The sequence below is a fragment of the Lolium rigidum genome, chromosome 6 (genome assembly GCF_022539505.1).
Source record: "Lolium rigidum isolate FL_2022 chromosome 6, APGP_CSIRO_Lrig_0.1, whole genome shotgun sequence".
Taxonomy (NCBI): Eukaryota; Viridiplantae; Streptophyta; class Magnoliopsida; order Poales; family Poaceae; genus Lolium; species Lolium rigidum.
Genome location: NC_061513.1, coordinates 142,833,921 through 142,849,498, shown reverse-complemented (window position 1 = coordinate 142,849,498; position 15,578 = coordinate 142,833,921). Strand labels below are relative to the sequence as shown.

Below are 15,578 nucleotides of genomic sequence, written 5' to 3'. Positions count from 1 at the left end.
TGAAACAATGTACACACTCCAAAACGCTTCTTCGTTTTTTTTTTGACGTCGCAAAACCCAGCAAAACTAGACTTCGTTGGCGCTTCACGGGCCGCCAAATCGTGGATGGCTACAACTCATTCCAACATCCGCGGACCCGTATCATAAAACGACCAACTTTTCCCGGCCCGCCTCTCCAATCCAGCCGAAGCCCATCCGACCAAATGCCTCGCAAAGCGAAAGCCGCGGAGCCTACCCGGCGGTCCAAGGGCAAAAAAGATCATCCGCCTCACGCGCCGACCCAAGCGGCCGCCGCCGCCGCCACCGAAGCCGCCGCCGTCATGGAGGCCGCCGAGGCCTGCGTCTACGACACCCTCCCAGGCCTAACCCTAGACTTCACTCCGGAGGAGGCCCTCGACGCGGCGGAGCCCCAGCCGTCCTCCTACCCCGCCGCCGCCGCCGCGGAGGACGCGACCGCGACCTATGCCGTCTTCCGCAATGAGATTACTGCGGCTGGGGACGCCCTCGTTGACATACCCGCCACCGATTTCTTCTCCCTAGACGTCTCCGCGGCTGGTAAGGCCGTTCCGGCCTCCCCGTCGTCGTCGGCGGCACGGCCTGCCGGGGCGGCGACGCCCTCGAGCTCCCTCGCTAAGGCGGAGCAGCCGGCGCAGGGGTCGGAGCGCGCGTGGTTCCGAGGAGGCAGGCGGTTCAGAAGCCCCATGTTGCAGCTACACAAAGGTTAGGAACCTTGGCATTGTTACTGCTTAGAACTTACTGTCTGGTGATAAGAAAAATGAAGTCTGTGGTGTTGATATGCTTAGACATTGTATGCACCCATAGTATCCTCGAATTTTCTCCCGTGACAAGTGATTGAACAGTGGTAGTTATGAAATGTACACATTTGGGGGCGGTGATATTTTGTACCGTATATCGAAAGTGATTTGAACGGTTTCATTTGTTATAAAAAATACAGAGGAGGATGTCATACTGAGTTATCAGTAATTTCGAATACCAACTTGATGCATTTAGAAAACAGGAAATAGCCATTGCAGTTTGTGCACTAATGGACCACTCAAATATTGTCGCTTTGTCTGCATCATTGATAAATTAGCATTACTGCACCTTTTTTATACATCTAAAATATGTAAAAATGCTCATCATAACTAATCATATAGTGGGTGGCATGTGTTTTTGGTGGAGAAAGTGATGTGAGAAGTGGCAAACAGCCATGTTACTTTGTTTATTTAGGCTCGCCAATCACATTTGATTTGATGTTTGAGAGCTTACATGGTAAAACTTGGGTTCGTTAGAAACTTATACGAGTATTATATTTTCTTTAGCTGCAAAATTTGTCTGCTGAGATACTGAAGTATTGCGTATCTGTTGCAGAGATTCTTGACTTCTGTGATTTTATCTCACCTTCCGCTGAAGAGGAATCTTCACGGACAGCTGCTGTGCAAGCTGTCTCTGATGTTGTCAAGCATATATGGCCTCATTGCAAGGCATCGTAACATTCTCTCTCTTTCCCTCTCCCTCTCTCTCTCTCTCTCTCTCTCTCTCTCTCTCTCTCTGTGTGTGTGTGTTTGTGCGTGTGTGTGTTTATAGCCACATGTCATTTTGGTAATTCTTGATTTTGCATGGCAGGTTGAAGTCTTCGGATCTTTCAGAACAGGGCTTTATCTACCAACAAGTGATATTGATGTATGAGTATTTCCTCTCATTCTCTCTTAAATTTCAGCACTTCACTTCCTCTGTCATCTTGTCTGTATTTTGTCAACTTTTAGGGCTATTAATAAGTGTATTTTGTAGAGTAAAAAACACATGTATTTTGTAAGTGCAAGTAGTAAAGAACTGGTGTACAACTCTTCAGTTGCAACTTGCATGCATTCACAATTATTTAGCCCATTTTCGTCAATCATTCTCCTCTCCTCTTTCTCCTCGTCCTCACCGGATGAGGGTTGGTGCCTTTTCTCTTTTGAGCCTAGTATGTGTGCTCCTCCCGTGTGGCATGGCAGATCCGTTCAGCACGACATACTGACAGGTGGGGCCGAACCAGTTAACCTGTTTTTTTTCCTAAACCAACCTGACCTGGTCTGAAGTTCAAACTTACCCCTGGTCCAGAGTGCAACATCCAAAGTACAACTAATGACAATACCTGGTCCGAAGTGCAATTCACTGCAATAAAAATCCAAGAATCATCACACGTTGTGTGTGGTAAGTAATCTCAAACCAACATACTAGAATCTTAGCAAAAGATTTATTCAGTGGAAGTAATACTTATGGAGAAAAAAAAAGGACAAATACAATATAGTACAGGTGGAGTTCCCACACTGTTTTTCCAACTGCAGAAAGCGGCAGGGCTATAACATATAGGAGAAAATGAGATTGAGTACACCGAGCGCAGGAAATATTGTGCTCTATTTGTCTAGGACAGCAGTACACTCGCTGTTTCTCGGGACCAATGTTCACCTACCAATTGCACTTGTCAATTCATACCGAAACTGGTAGGGTATTTTTTTTCCAGAAAATGCAAAGCTTGCATTTCATTGCATTGATAGAGAGAACAGTCTACAAGCCTAAGACAAGCCGAAACACCTGACCACTCAAGGCAAGATCAAACCCAAAGGCCCTAAGACAAACATTACAACAAACGCCACCAAACCAGCATCAGCCTAGATGCCATCCATACAAGTGCACAAGACGCGACTGACCCACCAATCCTAGATAGCATGGCAAGCCAACAGCATTGTGGACTGGCCTCGCCAAAACTGATAGGGTATCTTGTTCTGTTTTATGATATAATAAATTACCCGTGTACATCTGCTTGCAACAACTGATTGCATTCACAACCTTTTACCTGGAAACACATGGAAAACATACTTCCTTTGGGGGTGTCTTCTTTGTTGTCAGATAGGGCGTCTTGTGCTGTTTCATGATATAATGAATTGCCAGGACATATCAGCTTGTTACAAACTACTTACATTCACCTCCTTATTTTACATGGAAACACATGGAACATACTTTCACTTAGGAATATGTCTTCTTTGTCCTTGTAAGTTCATATGTGTTACTTCTGTTGCAGGTTGTAATATTTGAGTCCAGGGTCAAGACTCCTCAAGTTGGCCTATACGCTCTTGCAAAAGCATTGACTCAAAAAGGTGTTGCCAAGAAGATACAGGTTCCTGTTCTCACCCTTTCTGTATCTAGCGTGAAAGATGTGTATGGAAGTCTTTTTTTCTTCAACCCATACTCATTAACAGGGCTTCAAATTCTTTTGTTGGACTGTTCCCGCGAGTGTATGGTAAATTTCCTGGTTTTTGAATTTTTTTTCCCAAATTTGAACTTCAAAAAATAGATTGAGCCAGTTCTATTTTGTTGCCTGAACCTAGATTTCTAGGTGTTACCATGGAGGGTCTTCATGTATTATTTTCTGCCTACGGGAAGTACTGCATTCAGCTCACAAAGAACACAATTTGCAGCATGCTGTTATGCATCAGAACAATAAATAGGAGATAATTGCGGTAGTTATTTGATTATTGATCATATAGGAATATTGTACATGCATGTATAAGATGTTCGCGGGAAATCAGGTTTATGGATGCACAAGAAGTAATGGGGAAGCAAACACTGAATTCCTTCATTGTTAAGCTCATCAGTCATCATTCAACTCAGTACAGAACAAGGAGTTTGTTAACATTGCCTTCAAATGTGCTGCGGAAAATTGAACTCAATATTTGTGTGAATGGCTATCGATATTTTTTTAGTGGTGTTGCATGCCTGCTAGTGGCTACGAAAGAGCACTGTTTATTCCAAATACATTTTCTCACCTTTTGGCTTCTGCGAAAATGTGCATGTGAATGGAGTTTGCTCAACCTTCTCAGGGTACTAATGTCACCTAAGAACCCAATTCGCTTATTGCTCTACACCCCTACATTTGCACCAGCCAAAATGTTGATGATTTCCTTGTTCATTGGCTTCGACGTACCACCATCTAGGTACAGCAATACCAAACTTGACTACTGGAGTTTGAAATTCAAGCTCAAACTAGCTGATTTAACAAACTTTGCATTGGCCTGAATCCTAGGTAACTTGCCAGGATCCATATCCTCCTTGTAACGAGAGCTTCCAAAGCAAGAGAACCTGTTACTATTTTTTTATATAATGAAAAAGATACAATTACTCCAGTTGAATTACAACGTGGGATGATATATAGCCCACCTTGGAAGGTTGCCAAAAGCTGTCGGTTGAGCTTTGGAAGCTGCCACCGCTCGGTTCTGCAGTTGCCAGTTGTTTATTTGTTCTCAAGTTGGTTGTGATGTCAATTTTGTTTCTTTTCAGGTGATAGCAAAGGCCCGTGTGCCAATTGTGAAATTTGTGGAAAGAATTAGTGAAATACCTTTTGATATCAGGTTATATTTTTTCTCAAGTAGCTAGAGCTACCACCCCCGCCCCCTCCTTGCTATGTTGTCCAAGAACTTAGTGTAACGATCTTCTTTTCCTTTCCAGCTTTGATATTGATGGTGGACCACAGGCAGCGGATTTTATCAAGGTACCTGTTGCAACAAAGGACTAGTTACCACACTATTGAGGGCATAATTTCTGTTCTAGCTAATCTGTGACAAGACATATGCCCATATATATATCTTTGATCATCTATGTTAGTCATACTCAAGACAGTTTTTCCATTTGGTACCATAGGATGCCATCAAGAAGATGCCTGCTTTAAGACCTTTGTCTATGATTCTGAAGGTTTTCCTTCATCAAAGAGAACTCAATGAGGTACACAACTAAATTTGTAATTTACTTATTCCATAATAATAACATTGTTCCTTTGAATAATTGGGTTTACAGAGATTATTGTTTTACTTTGGTTGGTAGGTCTATACCGGTGGGGTTGGGTCATATGCTCTTCTCACAATGCTGATCACACATTTACAGGTAATCTGAGCTCTGTTTTATCTACAAGTCCTTGCTGCACTTTCTTAGCCTCATGGCCCATGTCATATACTCATTTTTTTAGCTAAGTTCTCCACACTTGTGCTTCCATCTTCGACAAGTGTGGGCCTTGTTTGCCAAAAAAAGTTTGGCGTGCTTTAGTTATTTTTCTTACGGTATATCTAATGCTTTCCTTCTATACAATAATTAATATATTTAAGTAGCACAATCGTGTCATAAGTTGCTAAGAGATGTTTCAAAGAACATTTTAGTAGTAATCAATTCTGAATAATCTGCTGGGGAACCAGACCATACCTCAATTGGAGTCTTCTTTTCAATAGCAATGGAGGGTGACCGATTAATAAGATAGCAAGCTGTGGAAGCCCAAAAACGCCTATGCAAACCTGCATTTGACAACATGCAGCGGGCCTTGGAGATGATGGTCCTGTTCATACGCTCAGCTACACCGTTTTGTTGAGGAGTGTGAGCATCCAAAGCTGCCTAACAATGCCTTCAGACTTGCAATATGATTCAAACTCATTAGAACAGAATTCCATCCCATTATCAGTGCGAAGGGCTGTAAGGGTGGAAAATTATTAAACTGCATGTACTATTTCACACCTTGCATATGATACCTTTAGGCTTTAGAACTTGTGAACATTTGATAAGCTTTTAAGCTTTTCATACATTTATTTGTTGGTGGTAAAAGAAAACATCATATCATTCAGTATACTAGCAGCAAAGTGCTGTTGATATATGTAGTTATCTCAATTGCCTTATGCTTTTCCGTCCTGTGAAATTTCTCACTTATATAAAGACTGGAACTTATTTCCAACCTGACGATAATAAATTATCATATTTGTCATTCTGAGGATTATCCTTTTTTGCTAGTTGATCTGGGGAGTGAAAGATATGCTGGGCTATCGACAATCCAAGGAGCACAATTTGGGAATTCTTTTGGTAAGCAATACTTCCTTAATGTTTCACAGTAATGAGAGTTTTGACATTTTTATGCTTTGGTATTGATCTTATGTAAAGTTGCACATAATAGTTATTGGCTCCTGGAGTGCACCAGGATATTCCAGCGTGTACACATGTGAAATGCTTAAGTTATTTTCTATTTTCTACTTTCGGATAAACGTACATCACCTTTGATTTGATGGAGAAACATACCGTATCTTTATTATGAATTTATGATGGAGAAATGAAACATGGTTGCAGCCATTCATACAAACTTTGTGTTTTCTTCATGCCAGATCAAGTTTTTTGACTTCTATGGGCGCAAGTTAAACAATTGGGATGTTGGAATATCCTGCAACTCTGCAAGAACCTTTTTCTTGAAGAGTGATAATGAGTAAGGCAACTAGTTTTAATTGTATTACTACCACCTCAGTAACATCTACTATGATTCAGTCGTGATGTTCATGTTCACTGATCCTATTTCTAATTTGTTTGATAAGCTTTGTGAATCTTGACCGGCCACATCTTATAGCCATTCAAGATCCCATGGTAAGATTGTTGTCCTTGTTCATTTTGGTTGAACTTGATAATCTTCAGTGGGTAGTGTATTTACCTATCTAAATTACTTTCATGGCCTAGGTACCAGATAATGATATCGGGAAGAATTCATTCAACTACTTCAAGGTAACTTTCGATGTTCCTTTTTATCTGTGCACCTTTTTGTGTAGGACATGCCATGGATGTGATACTTGAATAATTTGATGCTATAACTCATTTGTTCTTTCATAATGCTGTATATTCTTACACTACAGATATCAATTTAGCAATTGATGGAAATAATCTTATGATTGCTGTGTGGATTATTTTAATAGTTCTCTCTGGCGATTTGATTGGGTTTGATCCTTCCTTGCTTTCTTGGTGTTATTCTAGTCTAGTTTAGCGATGACTATCTGATGTCATCAGTCTTCAGCGATGAATGACCCAGAATGATTATTCAATCTCTGTTTGTAACTTGGGACCATCAATCTGCACTTATCTTATATTGGAATGAGGATTGTATGTGCTTAAATTTGAGGATTGACATCTTTAATGTTCGAATGAACATGCTAGTTAGTTGTCTCTGGTTTGGGGAAGCTTTCTTAATCAAGTACCATAAGGGCACATGAATAAATACTTAACAGCCACAACCTGTCTTGATAACAGTTTGGTACTTCTGCCTCTTTTTTTGCCAAATGCTCCAGTTTGTTCACTTGTCTGACTTTGATCTTTGAAGTTCATTTACACTGTAGCTATGCTGCAACTTCAACTGGGTCTTTGACATATATACAAAAAACTCTACATGGAAAACATTTGATGAAGAAACTTAATTCACGGTGCAGGTGAAATCAGCATTTTCAAAGGCTTACTCAGTGCTGACTGATGCCAAGTTGATTACGAGCTTGGGACCAAACAGGAGCATTCTGGGTGCCATTGTCAGACCGGATTCAGTGTTGCTGGACCGTAAAGGCTGGAACACTGATGGTGCATTAGCTGACATGCTAGCAGAACCCTGGGAACCATTGGCCCAACGGTTTGACAGCGAGAATGATGCAATGTACAATTGGCATGCATTAGATGATGATGAACCACTGCCCAGAAATACTCAACCTGCTTCTGAGGACACTAGTTCATCACCATTGAAGAAACGGAAGTCATCCAAGTCAAATAAGAAATCTAGAAAGAAGGCAAAGGCTGATGATGTCTCAAGCAGTGATGATGCAGAAGATGGGTCCAGAAATCGAAGAGAGCGCAGTCGTGGCAAAGAGTCGAGACAAAGTGAGAAAACACATCGCAGTGCAGGAAGCAGTAGACGAAGAAAAGGGCCACGAGAGTATGACAGATTTACAAATACACTCCCACAGCACACACACATAAGTAGGTGGTGAGTTGTGTGCTGCCACTGACATCTGCGATATGTTTTCGGGTGCGACAAAATTTGACTGCTGGAAGAGCTGTATGTGATCAAATGGTGGCAGGCTGGCAAACATTTAAGTTAGTAGCAGCACTCGGATGCTCCAATGTATCATTTGTTTGTTTTATTTGTCTATCTAGTCCTGTTTGTAATGCTGATCAAACAGAAAATTCAGTTTTATTCTTGAATCACTAGTGGGCTCGCAAAATTGTTTCAGGGATTTTGATGTTGCGGTAAAAGCTTCAAACGTTTGTATTACATCTATGCTGAAATGTCGTGTCAGATATAAAATCGTGTGCCAGCTGCCATAGCGAATTGATCATTGCCCAGCCATGGTTGGAGTCTCATTCGAAGGGGCTATGGTTTTATTTTAAGACAATAAGGTCAACAAACTTCTGAAGTTACACATATGGACAGCTTGGAGAATCACGCAACAGGTGCAACTCATAATTTTTCTTATGAACGAACCTATAGTTTTTGCACTTAAGCTATATACAACTCTGTTTCTCCAATAGCTGGAACATCTTACTACTCTGTTTCTCCAATAGCTGGAACATCTTACAACTCTGTTTCTCCAAGGACTACAGAAGGTGGAATATCTTACCAGCAAGAACTGGTTTGTTTAGTACTTCTGTACAGCTATGCCATCATTTCCTAACTCACAAGCAGCACCTGTTTTCTCCCGTGAGCTGCTGCTTGTTCTAAAGAGTAAATAAAAACTGCTTAGGCAAGGCAGGCTAGGAGAACAATGAACTATTGACAAGTTCGTTTCCAGATGATTAGATTCCTACATCCCAGCTGCATTCTTCTCCAATGCATACATGAAACCCAGATAGATATATAATATCCCCCCGTTCCCTTATATAAGACATTTTGTCAGGCTAGTTTAGCTTGCCAAAACATCTTATTTTAGGGAACAGAGGAAGTAGGACAGATTCATAACCAATATCTGAACAGCTGATAAGATGATGTGAACTCGTCATATTTTCATATCGCAAAGGCACAAATTCTTCGTCAACTGTCGGTTACAAGCAAGATATGTCCATTAAAAGTGAGGACATATGCCAGCATCATCACTAGACTAATCTACCATTCTTATTTCAGATTGACCCTTCAGCAAAAAAAAAAAAGTAGAAGGATCTGTACCAATCTGCTGGCTAATTAAAAAGGAAGCCAGATGAAATACCCGTGTGAGAGCTGATAGCTTCCAGTTATAGTCATGGAAATAAGTTGAGGGAGCAATGTAGTACCCGATATAACTGGCCATTCTGCACTATGCCGACCAGTCTCGTGGGGATGTAACATTACTACCAGCATTGAGCTTATTAACCATGGTGGCATTGGAGTCTACAGGCTGGAGGGCTGCAGTCACCGCCGGGAGAGTCAAATTCCCAACTGCATCCTGCGGATACCCTACTACAGTAGCCGTTTCAAACATACTTCCATAAGGATTCTTATGCATAACTTGGGAGCCCAAATGGTGAAACGCCATTGGAGCAGTTGCCGGATGCTGAGGCAGAACAGCAACAACAGTTGCAGGGCACTCAGAAGGATTCTCATATGCGGCGCTGTAGGCTCGGCCACCGCCTTGAACAGCGTACGAGGCAACACTGCAGTGACTGGGCTTGCTTGGTTGAGGTGGGTACGAGCCCTGGCTGTGCGGCTGCAGTTGCTGTGGCTGTTGATGCTGGACATTGTGCTCTGCCGCCTGCCTGTGTGGCTGCACTTGCTGCGCCTGTTGATGCTGGATACTGCGCTCTGCCGTCGGAAGCAAAATCGTGTTGCCTTGGCCATAAAACGAAGGCACGACTTCATGGTGCTTCTGCTGAGGTGAGGAGTATGGAGACTGCATGACCAAGCTTCTCGGAAGTGCCTCGGCGGTAGCATTGGCAAGCTTCTGAGAGCAGTACGGAGGATACATGAGCGTGACTTGAGGAGCACTTTGGGCATGAGGAGAAGACGCTTTCTGTTGAACAATCTGCTGTGGAACTTGCTGAACACTGTACTGCTGCTGTTGTTGCGAGACAGACCGCCACGCCTGCGACTCGTGATGCTGGGCAGGCATCTGCAGCATATGATGCTGCTGGAGCGGAGGACACATCTCCGTCGTCTGGCTAGACTGCTGAGGCAGCTCGGCCGCAGCCCTGGGTTCAGGGTTCTGGAGATGCGGCTGCATGACCTGAACAAACGACTCGGACGACTTGTTCTCGGCGGACTTGACATGGCTCTGGCTCTGCATGTAGTACACGGCGGCCTGGCCGGGATGCTGCTGGTCGTGCAAAGAGACCGGCACTAGCTGCTGCAGGATGTAGCCGCTGCCGCCTTGGGTCATCGGCATAGCGGGAGACTGCGTGGCGTTGACCTGGTGCATTGGCAGGAAGGAAACCTCGGGGTTCGCGAATTGCGCGCTGTGATGATCGCTGGCGGTTTCCCTTGCCGCTGCGAGCATGGACAGGGGAGGAGCGGCTTCGTTTGCCCTGGCAGGGAACTCGTGCGCTATCTGGAGCTTGGCCAGCTGCTGCTGCGCCATGTCGGCGGCGGCGGGCTCGTGCCTGTCCTGAAGCACCTGCACGGCTTTCTGAACCTGTTGACCAAAAATGTTGGTTCAGTTAGGACAGGGTATTCGTAATAAGGTGATGTGAATCTCATGAGAACAGTAGTAAGTCAGACTCCCCCGTACGTGGTTAGAAACAGCAGGTCGTGAATACGTTCCGCTGTAAGCATCATAGAAGACAAATGTGAAATGTGAATGCCGCTGGCTGTTAGAATTTGTGAGCGCTGGCTACAGGCTGAATGTGAGTAGCGGGTCAACCAATTTGGTAGTACTCGAGAGTGGAGAGCAAGGAATGTAACGGGTGCGCGTGCACGGATCTACTAGTAATTCTGCAGAAATCCTCGTGAAAGCGTACCTGTCTGATGTTCTTGTCGATGCATCTGAAGTTGACGGTGGCGTCGCTGTGGTAGTCCATGACGTCGCTGCGCAGCTCCCCGATGGACCGCTCGAGCTTGTAGCAGTATAGCTCGAGCTGCGAGAGCCTGCCGCCGATGCCCTCGAGCGAGTGCAGCAGCCCGTCGGCCTGCTTCCGCATGCACTCCTCCACGGCCGCCATGACCGCCTCCCTCGGGTAGCATGGCTCCTGCTCCTGCGGCTGCGGCTGGCCGTACACGTTGACGAACGTCCGCACCAGCCGCTTGTCCTGCAAATCCTGCGCGTCCGCGGGCGCAATCAGGACCGGCGAGATCGAGGAGCGGCGCGTGGTGGGGGGAGGAGGGAGATCGAGTGGTGAGGAGTAGGGCGGGCGGGCGTACCTCGGCGCGGCGGCGGGTCTGGTCGAAGGCGCAGCGCGCGTCGGGTGGGAGGCCGAAGGCGCCCGAGACGGAGGCGGCGGCGGGGCGCGCGGGGGACGCCATGGGCGGGAGGGCGGAGGGTGGCTAGGGTTTTGGGTTGGTGGTGCGTTCCGAGCGATAGAGAGGGAGATGGGGCGAGGCGGGATGGGAGGAATCCGAAGCGGAGGAAGGGGCGAGGAAAGGGAGAACTGAGAAGTACTGGTAGAAGCAAAGCAGGGTAGAGGGAAAAGCAGAGCGGAACAGAGTAAAGAAAACGTGGAGGCAGCCAATGGGAGCGTGAGATGAGATCGAGGCAATAAAAACTGGATGGATTGGGACGGGACGAGCGGGGGGCAAGGCAAGTGGGGCGCGTGGGTGGACTTGGGGGATAGCGAGATGCGAGGCCGATCTGAGTTGCACCGAGTGAGTGAGTTCGTTCCTTCGATGTGGCTGGCTGTCTCCTGACACACATCGGCCATGGGGATGGATGGATACCTTGCTTGCCTTGCTGGACGATCGTTTTCGGATGAGATGACGGTGGTTGGGTCGGGTGCGGCGTCACCGTCCAGCCTCCCGGCCTCGTGAGTCACGTGCGTGATTAACAATGAGTTTAATTGGGCAAACAAGGCTTGCGTTCTGTCATACGCTGATACACAGGTTGAGATGTGGCTGGTATCAGTAGCATACCAGAGCTGTTGTTGTCAGGGAGATTTTCAGATCTTCAGTTTGGGAATAAACTGGATACCCAGCCTGTACATTGGAAGAATTGGGGGGGGGGGGGGGGGCTTAGGATATTAAAATGGCTACTCCGATGTGACTAATTTTAGTTCTTAATCAAGTGATGTTATTAAATTTTAGCTGCAATCAATGTTGCAACTGACAACTAACACGAATCACAAAATAACTCTAAGACTATTCATAGTGGGAAGTAACATTAGATAAAGACTACTCTCAATGGGAGTAGTATCACGCACTACATGCATGCAAAAAGCTGATATGTCATATAAATTAATGATGAAAGAGATGATAGTGGTATCATAGGTAGATACCGTATCATAGCACGTAGAACTAAAAAATTAATGACAAACAAATCTTGTACACACTTTTGTATTGAGATTCTACAAATCATTAAATACACGTAACATATAATACTACTATATAATACTACTATGCATTGTGAAGATAGTATTATACACTAGTATCATATGCATGATACTATTATGTGATACTCTCCATTGTGACTAGTCTAACATGCATATGTTACTACTATCATATTGGGTAGTATCATAGATATGGTAATATAGACTGTCATATTTATTACTTTGTAGAGCCATTCTTCATTGAAATGTGTGATCTGATTGTAACATAGCTAATAGTTACCACTATCCTCTTTTTTCTCAATTAGTGATATGTCATGCGGAAATTCAATTCGGCTCCCGGGTGCGTATGCTCCCTCTACCAAAAAAACATATTTCGAAATGTTAAAAAATTTGGATAAAAAAATCTATATGTACATCTCCATAATGTATGTGCATTCGCTAAGTTTCACGAAAAACTAATATTTTTTGTGGTCTATGTGAAAAGGAGAAACTTTATCTTGTGAAAAGCATTATTTTTAGCACTCAATTTTGTCTTTTTTACACACGTCACATGATAAGTCGATTTTTTATGAAACGACTTTGTGAGCGCGTAGCACGTGAATATGTACGTACAAATTTTTTGTTTCAATTTTTTTAAAATTTAAAATGTATATAAGATGCATTTCAAAATATAGGGAGCATATGCACCCATGTTCCAACTTCCAAAACATCACTCTATGTCATGTCATCAAATTGCTTAGTTGACATTGCATGTGGTTGATGTTACTACTTATGTTACTCCCCACTTTGAGTAGTCTAAAGATTTGTTTCTAGTTGCAACCTCACCCGCAACTATAAAAATACTCCCTACATAGGTAGTTTAAGATAAAGTTTGACCATTAATTTTGTTAACGAAATATTAATTAATTGTCTATAAAATTTATACCATTAGATTCGTATTTAAAAATATGTTTCGAATGATATAATTTTTTTAGCATATATTTCATATTTTATTGATCAAAATAGTGGTCAAAGCAAAATTTTAAACTACATACGCGCATGTTAAACAGAGACAGAGGAAGTAGCAATTACAACATAACTTGCAACTCATAAGTACATGAACCGCGATGCAAATCCTACGATGTAGGAATCGAATGATAGATAAGGTAGCTAAGAATGAATTTTTAGTTAAGAAGTAGCTGAGAATTAGCGAACCGTATGTAACTATGTACCTACACTTTTTTTTTCTCACAAATACGTATATACAATTACCTTTATAAACATATGCGCATGCGCACACCCTGTTCCTATAAGCACATTCGTTCGAGAGACTAAGGGTGTGTTTGTTAGCCTGAGTGGACACAGATTTTCCCCTCCCATCCTAGATTTTCCCACCTTTTGTTGTTTGGTAGACCGGCTCGGTCTAATTGGGCAGTGCCCACCTCATGCAAAAAGAGGCCCTCAGCCCTGCCCGGTTGAGAAGCAAAAATCGAGCTTCGCAAGTCGGCCTGGCTGACCTCGTCCCCGCAAAACCCTGTAGCGTCACCCGCACACCCCCAGACCCCCACCCGCACATCTCATTCCCCCCACTCTCTCTCTCCCCGCACTCCGCGCCCGTTGCCCCGTCCGGCGCAGCCGCCTCGCAGACGCCGGCCTGCACGACGACTCCCAGACGCCGTCCTGCGCGGCCGCCTTCCAGACGCCGTCCTGCGCGCCGCCCGACGCCACAGCTCCGCGACCGACGGACCAGCGCCGCCACGCCATGGACACGGGACAGCGCCGTCATGGCCACAAACACGGGACAACGTCGCCGCCTCCCCGACTTCGTCCAGCGCCGCCGCCTCACCGACGCCGGCCAGCGCCGCCACGCCATGGACACGGGCCAGCGCCGCCACCTCACCGACGCCGGCCAGCGCCGCCACGCCATGGACACGGGCCAGCGTCGCCACGTCAAGCTAGGGACCCGATTGCTTTTGTTTTTTTACGTATAGGGACTCGATTGCTTTTTTTGTTTTCTTTTCAGGGGCTTTTCTGTAAAACTAGAACCTCAGCCTGGTTGAACGCATCACTGACCACCAAACAGCTTCTTGTCATAGCATGGTTGAAGGCACCCGACCCACCAAACACATGGCAAATTCTGGATCCAACTTGTATAGAGTGGGCATGTCTCATCTGAGAAAGACAATCTGTGGTGAACCGACCTACCAAACACACCCTAAGTCTAAAACACTAGACGGGTCTTATAATTGATGAAGTCACCATAGGTTTTTGCTATCGACAAAAATATCACCTCCTAATGAAGAATATTTCCTCTTTTATTAAACTTACAGGGAAGTCCTGATGTGAACTCGATCTCGAGCCGAAGTGTGCGGCGCAAGGTTTACATACGCACAAGTGGATCACTCAGCAGACTAGATCGATCGAAGCGATCTCCACCTCGCAAGTCGCAACACTCGTGTGTAGCCTCTAGGTGGTACCTAGACCAACAGCCATGCGAGCACGCGCGGCGTATCGTGTGTTGCACTCTTGTTGTCTTGCACATAGCGTGCTAACGTGAAGATAATGCAAGTTGTCAAAATAAAAAATATATACAGCCATAACTACAAGTGGAGTATATCCAAACTTTCAACTTAGGTCCCTGAGCTCCTCTTTTTTTGCATGGAGTGGTACGAAAAATGGGCCGTTTGGTATGTTAAACTCTCCTGTGTTGTTGCATGAACGAGATATTAAAACATCTCCGAGCCAGCCCGGGAGGAACGGCCAAATCGGCCGTTGCTGTGGAGTTTGGCCCGTTATCTTCAGACGGTTGCACGCGTTTAGAAGAGAGAGCGAAATGCCGCGTCCCTTCGGGGAACATGCGCAATAAACAACCTCACCGCCCCCTCTCCTTCCTCTCGCTCGCCTCTTCCACTCTCATCACCCCCAAACTGTCACATCACCAGGGCGGTTGCTCTACCGTCGACTAATCCGCCGCAAGGAGGAGGAGATGACAGTGACAACGAGCGCGAACTCGGCCACAACCTGCACTGCGTGCGGGACTTTCTACTCGACCTCGAGCTCGTCCTCGACCTGAATAATGATGGTAAGCACCTTCTTCTCCTTATCTTTGTCGTCGTGCTGCGACAACACGCCCTGCTGAACCATTTGTTAGGACATGCAAATTAGATCTGCTACGGTTTCCATTAGAATTGGGTTCGAATAGACGATTTCCTGTTGTTCGTGTCGGTTTAGAAGTTGGACGGAGTTATTTCGTGCTTCACGATTGTGATTTGCTTAGATCTGTTCGCTTACTGTGCAACCGCGGTAGATCCATTCTAGATCAAAATCGGATATTTCATAGTGTC

At 44.9% G+C, this 15,578-nt stretch overlaps 2 protein-coding genes across 2 annotated transcripts; one reads left to right on the top strand and one right to left on the bottom strand.

Moving 5' to 3' along the window:
- Positions 1-203: 203 nt before the first annotated feature.
- On the top strand, positions 204-8,033 carry LOC124663362 (terminal nucleotidyltransferase 4B-like). The gene is made up of 13 exons (XM_047201075.1): positions 204-720; positions 1,372-1,484; positions 1,627-1,683; positions 3,065-3,160; positions 4,321-4,391; positions 4,489-4,531; positions 4,681-4,761; positions 4,861-4,920; positions 5,809-5,877; positions 6,174-6,271; positions 6,378-6,426; positions 6,517-6,561; positions 7,257-8,033. The coding sequence occupies exons 1-13, from the start codon at positions 204-206 to the stop codon at positions 7,800-7,802; spliced, it is 1,845 nt and encodes a 614-aa protein (XP_047057031.1). The 3' UTR covers positions 7,803-8,033.
- Positions 8,034-8,794: 761 nt separating this feature from the next.
- LOC124663361 (bromodomain-containing protein DDB_G0280777-like) lies at positions 8,795-11,239 on the bottom strand. Its single transcript, XM_047201074.1, has 3 exons — positions 11,138-11,239; positions 10,738-11,034; positions 8,795-10,412 (listed from the first exon to the last, which is right to left on the bottom strand). The coding sequence occupies exons 1-3, from the start codon at positions 11,237-11,239 to the stop codon at positions 9,102-9,104; spliced, it is 1,710 nt and encodes a 569-aa protein (XP_047057030.1). The 3' UTR covers positions 8,795-9,101.
- Positions 11,240-15,578: the final 4,339 nt, after the last annotated feature.

Bases quoted from the DNA above. Each gene is read 5' to 3' on its own strand.
- LOC124663362 (XM_047201075.1), top strand. From the start codon at position 204: ATGCCTCGCAAAGCGAAAGCCGCGGAGCCTACCCGGCGGTCCAAGGGC. The intron at 3,161-4,320 runs GTTCCTGTTCTC...GTTTCTTTTCAG, and splicing joins GTGTTGCCAAGAAGATACAG to GTGATAGCAAAGGCCCGTGT. The intron at 6,272-6,377 runs GTAAGGCAACTA...TTGTTTGATAAG, and splicing joins TTCTTGAAGAGTGATAATGA to CTTTGTGAATCTTGACCGGC.
- LOC124663361 (XM_047201074.1), bottom strand. From the start codon at position 11,239: ATGGCGTCCCCCGCGCGCCCCGCCGCCGCCTCCGTCTCGGGCGCCTTC. The intron at 11,035-11,137 runs GTACGCCCGCCC...GCGGACGCGCAG, and splicing joins AGACCCGCCGCCGCGCCGAG to GATTTGCAGGACAAGCGGCT. The intron at 10,413-10,737 runs GTACGCTTTCAC...TTTGGTCAACAG, and splicing joins TCGACAAGAACATCAGACAG to GTTCAGAAAGCCGTGCAGGT.